Source organism: Trachemys scripta, chromosome 2 (genome assembly GCF_013100865.1).
Source record: "Trachemys scripta elegans isolate TJP31775 chromosome 2, CAS_Tse_1.0, whole genome shotgun sequence".
Lineage (NCBI taxonomy): Eukaryota > Metazoa > Chordata > Testudines > Emydidae > Trachemys > Trachemys scripta.
Genome location: NC_048299.1, coordinates 61,086,561 through 61,097,330, shown reverse-complemented (window position 1 = coordinate 61,097,330; position 10,770 = coordinate 61,086,561). Strand labels below are relative to the sequence as shown.

At 43.3% G+C, this 10,770-nt stretch overlaps 1 protein-coding gene across 1 annotated transcript in view; it reads left to right on the top strand.

The window, feature by feature from the left end:
- Nucleotides 1-220: 220 nt before the first annotated feature.
- Nucleotides 221-10,770, top strand: part of HIBADH (3-hydroxyisobutyrate dehydrogenase) — a 120,677-nt gene continuing 110,127 nt past the window's right edge. Inside the window, exon 1 of the mRNA XM_034760693.1 lies at nt 221-379. Within this exon, the coding sequence (XP_034616584.1) occupies nt 298-379 (82 nt within the window). The 5' untranslated portion in view covers nt 221-297. The remainder of the gene's footprint in view (nt 380-10,770) is intronic.

Sequence of the window (10,770 nt, the reverse complement as noted above, 5' to 3'; positions counted from 1 at the left end):
CAACTACCCACGAGCGGGCGCCGCCCATCAGAATAGCCCATCCCTTCGGTTTCAGAGCAGCGAGGGGAGGCAGGCTGCTTCCCTGTCTATCATGAGGCTGGAGGCAAACCCGGTAGGTCACCGACAGGAGGATGTCCCCTCTCATTGGTGTGCGGCTGCCAAGGCTAAGCTGTGGTTGGCTACCCTGGCCGTCACTCGTCTCCTCTCTCTCCTCCCCGTCCACGGTCACAGGCAGAGAGGGCAGCCAGGGGAGGTGTTTAACCGGAGGTCACGCAGAGTGGAGCTAGGGGAAGCGGCATGGCAGCGGTTTTAATGCTCAGAGGCTCCGCCAGGCTGTTATACAAGCACAGGAAGGTGCGTGCTGCCAGCATTGCAATGGGTAAGAACCCGCCTCTCCCTCTTTGCCTTGGGTTTTGTGGTGACATTTTAGCAGCGCGAGCTGGGGTTGCAAATCGTTACCCAATTGTGTTGAAAGGCTCAGGCCTCCTTGTTGAACCAGCAAGAGAAATGCTTCTGCTGCTGCTTCCTACCCCCCTCGCTAAATTGGCATGTGAGTCACTCAAGTGACAGCAGCGCCCTAGAACTTCTTATCACGTGAAAACAGTGGAGGTGGGGTGGGTGGTAGTTGCAGGCACACAGGAGCTGCACTCCGGATTTAAGTGCACTTGGAGGACACCCCTGACAAGCTTCTAATTCCTCAGCTGAAACATGCATTGGGTTTTGAAACCCCTGATAAATGTGCTTCATAGCACGAGAGGATTATCACTTGTGTTTTGCACCTTTTACAAGTATTGTGCACTCTATTAAAGTCATACAGGTTGTAAAATTATATGAGGCTCATATCAATACTTACTTAATCTTATGAGTACCTTAGTGTAATAAATATTTTAACATGTTTATTTAAAATAGCATATGTAGAGTTTAAAACAGCCCACAGAAGTTTATGTGAAGCTAGTGACTTAAAACAGCCTGTTATTCATACCTGTAATCTGTACTCATACTTTGCTTTCTTTGTGATTATATTTCATTATTTTTGAGCCAACGCTGAATCCAGCAGCACTTTTTTATATTCAAGACCCTGTTACTGCATACATTTGCTTCACTTTACACACAGAGGTAGTTCAGTTGAATGCAAAGTGAAGCAAGTGCATATGCAGGATTAGAGCCCAAGTTATAAACTTTCCCCTGTCTCCTATCTTTCCTTTTAAAGGGACACTGGTGATTTAAAGATTATATTTTTGTTTGAAATTGTTCTACCTTGTGTTGCTACAAGTAACACCTCAGATTACTATAAGTGAAATAAATTGTAAAATCTTTTTCTACAGTCTCTTTAATGTTTATTTTGTGCATTCGACAGCACTTCATTTATAGTCAATTTTACTGTTTCCCTTGTGTAGCTCAGTCAGTTTCCCCTGTGTTTATTAGGGGTCTCTCACATAGTAACAGAAGAGAAATATATGTGTATATTTTTTTTAAAAGGGGGAATGTGACTTTCAAACCACAACATTTGACAGGGGACTCAGCAAAGGGTGCACCTGAAACTACTCTATTTTAAAAGTATTTTTTTAAGCTTCTAGTGCCTTTTATAATTTTATTTTACAGATCAATAAAAATAATTTTATTTTAAAACGAACTTTTAGTGGCATTGTTTTACTTTAATATCTCTCTTCCACTAAAACAATCCGTTAAAGCTTTTCACAGTTCCGAGTCTGACTTTTAAAAAAGTTTTTAGTTGTTCAGGTGGAATACAGATTTATGGATACACTTGGTCATATGTTAGTGAAGTTAAATGAAATACACAAATGGTACAGAGACTAGGTCTATCTGTTTTTTTCTTTTTTTTTTTTTTTTTTTTGCCACAATATTATCAGTAGTAATTGTCACTATGTTTCATACCTGCTGTCTGTACTAGTCATAAAGACGTTTCTGTAACAGCTTTGAAGTAGCATTATGATTTTTGTTCACTGTCTTAAACATGACAGCTTGAATGTTGTCAACACATGCACGAGAGAAGAGATCCAGAATGCAGTTCTCCTGAAGTACCACAAAGTAACTTTCATTATTTCTTTGAGATCTATAATCTTTAATGGGGAAGGGAGCGAACAAACCATTACTTCAGGTTTTAAGATTGGCAAATGTATGCTTTATTTTTGCATAGAGACCTGAGAGAGCAATGACTGCAGTCTGAGATGAAATTCTGGCTCTATTGAAGTCAATAGCAAAACTTCCACTGATTTAACTGAAGCCAGGATTTCACTCTAAGGGTATGTCTACACTGCAATGTAAGCCCAGGGTTAGTGGGATTTGAGTCAGCTGGCCTGTGTTGGGGAACTCTGAGCTTGAATGTGTACGCTGTTTTTTAACCCTGCATTAAGAATTTTCTAACCTGTGTTGAACCTGGGGTCTAGCGTCCACACTGCAGCATGCAGATCTAAGTCAAACCAGCCATATCCCAGAGTCCTTTGCGCCCTCCTGAAATGTGGCTACTCTACCCTATGACTGTGATGCACTGTGGGAAAACTTTACTGCCCTCCCTGCATGTTACAGGAAGTTTGAACAGGCTGCCAACACAGCCTGCTGAGCAGTCATTTTGGTCTCTGTGCTCCCAGCTACTGGAGCCAGCAGCATGGAGGAGGCAACTTTTGAAGAACTTCTCTTGCTTGTGTTTTCACTCCTGTGTCCGGAAACTGGCATAGCATCTGTGAGGCACCGGTGGACATTTCGGTGATGTTTTCTGCCCCACCAAAGGTACCTATTAGATTTCCTGATGGAGGAGGAGGTGGTGGTGGCAGAAGAGAAGGAAGAATACCCTGGCATGGCATGGTAAACTTAGACTGAAGATGCTGCTCAGTACAATTGGCATAGCCACTGATGCTCTCTACATAGACAGGCAAGCACAGACTGATGGGAACACATCGTCATGCAGACCTGGGATGACCAGCTGTGGGTCCAGAACTTTCGCATGAAGAAAGCTACATTTCTGGAGCTTTGTGAGCAGCTTGCTCCTGCCATTCAATATTAAGAGAGACAACGGAGGTCAGCTTTGCCGGTCCAGAAGTGGGTTGCTATAAGTGTCTGGAAGCTGGCTACCCTGGACTGCTACAGGTTCATTGACAAACAGTAAGATGTGGGTAAAATGGTGGCAGAGGTATCTGAGGTGACGGGCATTAAAGATATTCTGGAGGTAACTGCTGGCTTTAAGAAAATGGGGGTTCCTAACTGCACTGGGACCATTGATGGTACTTGTGCCAACAGTTTGCCCTCCTCAAGGAGTACATCAATACATAAACTGTAAAGGGTACTACTACATTATTATGCAGTTCCTCCTGGACCACACAGGCTTAAGAATATCAATGTGGGCTGTACTGGAAATGTTCATAATGCCAATTTTTTGCCACTCAGTAGTCTACATTCATGGACAGACTGACACTATTCCTACCAAATGACATTGACATAAACAGAGTTCCTGTCCCCATTGTTATTCTGGAGGACCCGGCATACCCACTTTTGCCTTGGCTTATGAAACCATACCCTGATTTCATAAGCCCTGATAAAAGATGGGTTTAATTACACTCTCAACAGGTGTAGAATAGCTGATGAGTGTGCTTTTGGCAAATTAAAATCACGTTGGAGATGTCTACAGACCTATTTGGATGCCAGTGTCATCAATGCTGTCTGCATTACAGTAGTTTGCTGTGCTCCTCTCAACATTTATGAAGCTAGAGGTGAGCCATTTCCCCCTGAATGGACCTATGACAGTGAGGAGCTACTGGATCGGTACCCTCATCCAGCAAGTGCAGCTACCACTGCAGGAGCTGGTTGCACCCGGGCAGCAGAAGTCAGGGATACTTTGTGTTCTCACATTATGGACTTACTTGGCCCAATGGAAGAAAGGGAATAGTACCTGTACGAATGTGCTTTTGGGGGTGGAAAGTGGCTAATTAAATGTTGGGGCAGGGTGTTTAGTGCTTTGGAAGGTGTATGGGTTCATTGCCATCCAACGTAATTATGAATGGCCTGATGATTAATGAATTGGGGGGGCAGCATGGGTTTATGTATAGAATTTATTGAAATGTGAATTGCTGTACCTTGGTAAATAGAGGAATAGTGTTTGTTTACTAATGTATAATTGTCATGTGATGTAGTGATAGCAATAAACTTTCTTGAAGACCTAAAAGGCTTTGTTTGTAAACACATATTAAAACAGTACAAGTGTCACTCAGTGCTGGACAGACTAGCTCCCATTACAACACATCAAAACACATACCAGAAGAACATTATTCCCTTCCCCTGAAAATGGTGCAAACCCAGCCCCCCGACTTCTCTATGCTTCCTGACCCTGCATTCTTTCCCCCCTTGTTTTCTGCTCACTTGGCACTGGGAGAGGGAGTTGCAGGTATCCACAGGAGAGGAGTTGAAGAAGGAAAGCTGCATGGTGTTTAGTTGCCCTACCCAGCTGCTCCTGAGGCCTGAATGCTTGGGCTGCCCCAACACGGAGTTGTCCAAACTACTGCATGCCTGACATACAATGCAGGGGGATCAGGCCATGGTGTAGGGAGGCAGTAGGAGCTAATGCTCTTGGAGCCATGATGGACATAAATTGATGAAACAGTTCTCTCTGAGTTCGATCCTCCTCCCGTAGCTGCTGTTCCTGTCCCAGGAATTGTTTTGCAAGTGCCTGCTCAATCTCTGAAACCTTGTCCTCCACTTGGACTGCAAGTCTCAGCCTCTCTGCCTGCTTGTCACCAGCCCCTTGCTCCAGTCTTTCATGCCTCTGCTTTTGGTACAGGACCTGCTGGTCTGCTCTCTCAAGAACATCTCCCATAACTTCACCACACAAACACTTCCATTTAGGATAGTCCATGAAGGTACGTTGGGTCAGGATTGAGTTCCTGATGAACCACAGGCAATAGAGGTTGAGAGGCCCTGAAATAGGACAAGAAATAGAGGGTTATTGTCTAAAGTAGCTCAGTGAAGGAGCACAGAATTAATTCTCGTGGAATCTCAAGGACCTAAAATGTTACATTTCTCAACCGAACTATCATATATTGTGAAGGGATGCTTTAGTCTACATACTTTCTCTGGACACAGCCTTGTTAACTGCAGAGACAATAGCAAAGTTAAAATTACAACCTTTTTTCTGGGGGGTGGGTGGAGGGGATGCAGATAATGCCCTTGCTGCAAAAGGCTTTCTCTATCATTTCAGGCCTTTCACATTTTGGAGGACGTAACAGTTCTTGTAGGGCCCTAGTGGCAAAGGGAAATGTTAATCCAAGCTGCTGGTGGGAAACCTGCACTGTATACAGCAGAAGTATTCAAACATATAGTGACCAAACACCACATCTATGAGTGGAGTGGGCTATAAAGGAGGGCCTGTAAAATACACCCTTCTCTCTATTTAACTATCTGGAGTTCCTGCTTAAATAAAAGTTTGCAGCTCTTAGCAACCAGGATTGTGTCAGAGTTCCTGAGGGAATTAACAGGATGCTGTATTAACTCACACATGGTTTACCCTGTTGTTGCTGCATACAAACATGCAGAACTCTACAGCGTTCCTCCTCTCTGTGGTTAGTTTTTGCCCAGAACTTGTACAGACACCTCACTCGTACTTGAGAGAAATGATTTTGTGACCTGAAAACATCATGGACTATCTCTAACTGAAATAGACTAGATTTGGAAATAGAAGAATGTTTCCCAAACACTGAGTGCACTGTTTCCAGGTGGCTCCAGAGACAGAGGAGAAATGATTAGAGTGGCAAATTTCAAGCCCTTACTATTGAAAGGAAAACATGAATGACCCTGGCAAACATTAGTTACTTTACAATGAACATGCCCTTTACGCCTCTTTATGAATGTTTGACGTTCCCAGTCACCATTTTAAACTCCATATAGTAGGATGGCAGGGGAGGGGAAATACCAAGATGCTGTGATACAGTCTGCCAGTAGTGAAGACGCTGGTAGTTGGGGCTTATTTTAATTTTTGCATTGTTTCTTATTATTGTAATAATTAACTGTAAATTGGAGTCATACACTTACTGGCATCTGGGGTGGCTTCTGTCTCCACCAGGTTTGCTGCAGGCTCAGCAGTGGTCTGTTCCTTGGAGGTGGGGGAACCAAACAGCTCTTCCTAATAGGGACCTAGAATTTGCCATTGATCCTGATCCATAGTCTGCTCTGGGACTGATTTCATAAATAGTCACTTCATGCACCTCACTCAGAGCCTGCTGCTGGCTCCCATCAATCCCCGTGTGAGATTCAGGGGCCAGCTGGGCACCATCCCAGTCATCATGAAGCACAGTTGGTTCCATCCCCAGCACCAGGCACTCAGTGTCCAGCACCTGGTGAAACTCCTCATAAAATGGGCATGTCGTTGGAGAGTTACCCAAGGTGTGGTTCTTGTCCCTGGTCTTCCAGTACTTGCTCTTCAGTGTCTTAATACACTCCCTGCACAGATCACCTATCCTGCAAAGCTGCCAGCTTTTTAGCTATCTGCTGGTATGCCTGGTCATTCCTGGTGCCAGTGCTGAAGGCCACGGTTTTACTGGCCTTGCACCAGAGATTCACCAAAATTTGGCTGTGCTCCCATGACCATAAAGCAGCATTCTTTGCAGAAGACTTCCTTTGCTCAGTCTCCATTGCAAACCCAGGAGGCTCATTAATCAGCTTGCAGCTCAGTGATCAGAAGAGAATGGGTTAACACTGATGGGAGCAGCTGCCATACTCCAAGGAGTGGGGCTGGCTTCCGTTTTCAACAGAGTCAATTACAGATTATTGGGATAGAGAGGACTAAGGAAGTTGGTACATGGAATTGTTTGATACTTCTGGCAGACTCCCAGGTTACGAGTCAAGCGTCTACAGTGCAAAGCAGTAGGGCTCAAACCCTTGGCCCCAGCTTGACTCGTGCTTGGACCCTGCGTCTGAGCCCTGGGTTGGTGCAATAGCAGTGTAGATGCGAAGGGGTTTAGCCTTGAACCCAAGCTTAAGCACAGTCTTATAGTGCAGTGTAGACATACCCTAGGTGCTTAAATTGATTCTGCTGCAGGCACTTATATGTTATTATCATAAAGTCCCATTGACTGTGAGAAGTGTTTGCAGGATTGGGTGCCTTAAATGTAACGTACAGTTGCCTGTTAAAGGCAGTGCCAGTCATTCATATGTTCTCTCCTTTCCTCTCTTTCTACACACACATCAGTCTTGTCATCCTCCCTTGTTAATTTTGATTAGTCTAAGGGTTTGCCTGGTTTTAGAGAGATCAGTTGATTGTAATGTCCACAGTGTCATGACTGGTTCAGTCAGCTCTGACAGTTTTCAGATCTGACAGCTCCCTCAGCCAGTGAACCTTCTTAGCACACTTGCTGTGAGTTCCCTAGTGGCTTGCTTGAACTGCTACTTGCAGCTGGCAAACCACACCTGCATTGCTGACTTTGTACATTTGTACTGGAGGCATAAATTTAGCTAAGAGAGAAACATGTAGGGAGAATATTTGTGGTTGTGGACATGTCTGTATGAGGGTACCAGATGGTCAAGGTGTGCAGTTTCATCTGGTAATTTCCAGCTGGATGGATTGGGGGGGAGAGAAAGAGAGAGACTGAGATAAAAATATGTAGGGTCATGATGGGGGAAAGCCTTCCTGGGTGGGACTGCTGATTGCTGAAGGAGGTATGGTGGGATAGTGGAGCGGCTTTGCTCGCAAAGTAAGAAGTTTTGCTAACTTAGGGAGTGCTGTTGTTTTTGACAAAGATGACAGCCCTCTCTCCGTCCCCACTGAATCTGTGTTAAGCAGCCCTGTTGTGGACACACACAAACAAACCTTGTATCAATTCAGGGTTGGTAATGTGGATCTACTCAATTGGTTGGTGCTTCTGTTGGTGCCATACAGTTGACTGAAGCACCACTAACTTTAGTGTTCTAATGCAGATTAGCTCTATTAGCCTAATGACAAGTAGATGAAAAGAGAACAAATCAAATATAGTATTTAATCACAGGGTCAAATGTGAAGTGTAACATTACATGCATGTTTGGAAAAGAATAGTAGTTACATTTTTATCTTTAAAGTACAAACATAGTTTATTAATCCTCCCAACAGCCCAGTGTCTGTAAAATAATACTTACCTCCATGAGGAAATTAAGGCAAGGGGGAATCTTCACTGGAAGTATCTTACCCATTGATCAGCAATTGCCTGTGAATGTTAATCAAGGAACAGGCATTCAGAGATTCACTCAGTTTTATAGAATTCTTCAGCAAAACTGTGAAATCATAGAATATTTTAGTAGTACTCTGATAGTCTTATTTTAAAAGAGAAACATTTAAATTTATAGTCTTGAAATCCTTCTATTCTAAGGCCCTGATCCTGCAACTGGATCAGCACAGGTAGATCCTTGATGTAAATGGGCGAAAGGGTCTGCCTGCACAGATTTGATTGCAGGATCAGAGTTGCTGTTTGTGAGTAAAATGAAGGGAAGGCCTAGCCAGTGGTTTCTTCATGACAACAGAGCAATTGCAAGTATTTTAGGTATTGAGCCTGAAGACATCATAACCAAGCCAAGTTAACTTCTGATGTATGTAGGCACAATTCCGCCAGAATTAATAAAGTTATATCTATGCTTATGCCAGCAGTGAATGTCAGACCCGTATGCTTAACCAATGTTTGTGGTTCCATTCCTGATAAGTGAAGGGTAGATTAACTTGGTTAGGAGCCAGGTAAAAAATTTGCACAAATAGTTTATTTGCCAAAACATGCAGTTTGGTCAACTCAAAACTATTCACAAACTTGTCAGATAGTTTAGGGCCAAACTTTTTTATTTTTTTTTTTATTGAGAACTCAGAAGAGGAGGAAGTGGTCTCCCTTAAAACCTTAGCACAGTGATTAGAGCACTCATCTGGGCTTTGGGAGACCTTTCTCTACATCAGGCAAAGGGAGAAAGAGAAAGGATTTGAACTTGAGTTTCCTACATTACAGGAGAGTGCCCCAGCCACTAAGCTATGGGATATTCTGGGGACTAGTCTTACTCAGTTTCTCCTATTGAAGCTGTTCCGCTTTCTATGACTATCTGGTCATTAGAGCAGGAACTTGAATTTGAATCTCCAATGTACTAGGTGAGTGCCCTAACCACCAGGGTATAGGTCCATTCTTTCTCTGTCTAGCTCAGGGCAGATCTACACTACCGCTTACCTCGATATTACTTGCGTTGCTCGGGAGTGAAAAAGCCACCACTCTGAGTGACGCAAATTACAGCAACCTAAGCACTGTCCGCACCAGGGCTATGTCGGCGGGAGATGTTCTCCTGACCCCCACTACCTCTGGTGTCCCCCCGCAACTCCCAGCTGCCAGCTTCCGGCCGTTGCGGGCAGTGTGGGAACCCCCAAGCTCCCGGACTCCGCAGGCAGTGGGGAACTCCCTGCAGCTCCTGGCTGTGGCGGGGGAACCCCGGAGCTCCTGGCTGCTGTGGGTCCCTGGAGCTGTGGGCAGCAGGGGCACCCCACAGCCCCCAGCTGCTGCAGGCAGCTCCTAGCCCCTGTGCAGCTGCCCTGCGGTGTGGGGACCTGCAGATCCCCATTTTGTCACAGATATTTTTAATAAAAGTCACAGACAGGTCATGGCTTCTGTGAATTTTTCTTTTTTGCCTGTAAGCTGTCCGTGACTTTTACTAAAAATATCCATGACAAAATCTTAGCCTTAGTCATTAGCATAGAGACTGTCATTGAATTTGTGTTTGTGGATGAGATTACCTAGAGATAACGTATAGAGGGAAAAGAGAAGGGGACTAGGGATAGAGCCCTGTGAAAGATAGAGCACAGAAAGTTGTGGTGGGGGAGATATGAGGTGGATCCTCTGAAGGACATGCTGAAGGAGCAATTAGAAAGACAGGAGGTGAACCAAGAGAGGTCAGAATCACAGAAGCCAAGAGAGGACTATATTTCAAGAAGAGTATGGTCAGGGGTGTATGTTGGCTCTTTGTTCAGTTGTTTACTATGTTTGGCATGTTTAATATGTTTTATAATGATTTGCTCTTTGCATACTTGGACATATAGATATTAGAACATGTATATAAATTATAGTGTAGTCTTCTTTTTTTTTTTTTTTAAACTGACAGTATTTATCCAGCCAGATAATTGTTATTGGCATTTGTGGAAACCAGGGCTTAACAGCAGTCCTCTCGATACACCTGACTTATTAAATATGACACTAACAAAATAGTGGTGAAATAAGAGCCTGACTGTTGTTAGCTAAGAAGGCACTTTGATGTCAGAAAAAAACTTTAAAATAATTAATGAAGTGTTTTCTGAACTAAGAAAAATTCTGCTTTAAGCAATGAGACATCTCAAAAGCTAAGTATAGGATATGCAATTTTTCTTTTGAGTTTGGATAGTTTAATTTATTATCCTTATTTCTGTTTGGTCTTCACTTGTCTTAAGGTTTAATCTGAATGAGATTTTCTCTTCCTTTCAAAGAAAAATTGTCTTCTGTAACTGGCAGTGAGACCTAAAAACTGGCATCTGCCCTAGCATTGAGCTAATATTATTTTAATTTAGAATTATTAGAAAGGAATTATTGTACATTGGTATTTATGGGAATTATGCATTGCCTGACATTATATACACAGTAGCTTGTGCTAAAAATGGCTGAAAACAACATTATTTTCCATGTATCCATAAACTGCCATAGCACATGGTATTAGTATATTGTACATCATGTTATATTTTTCTGTCATATTTTTTGTACTTCTATGAAAGTTGTTCCTGCAGTGAAGACTGTAGCATTTTATAAA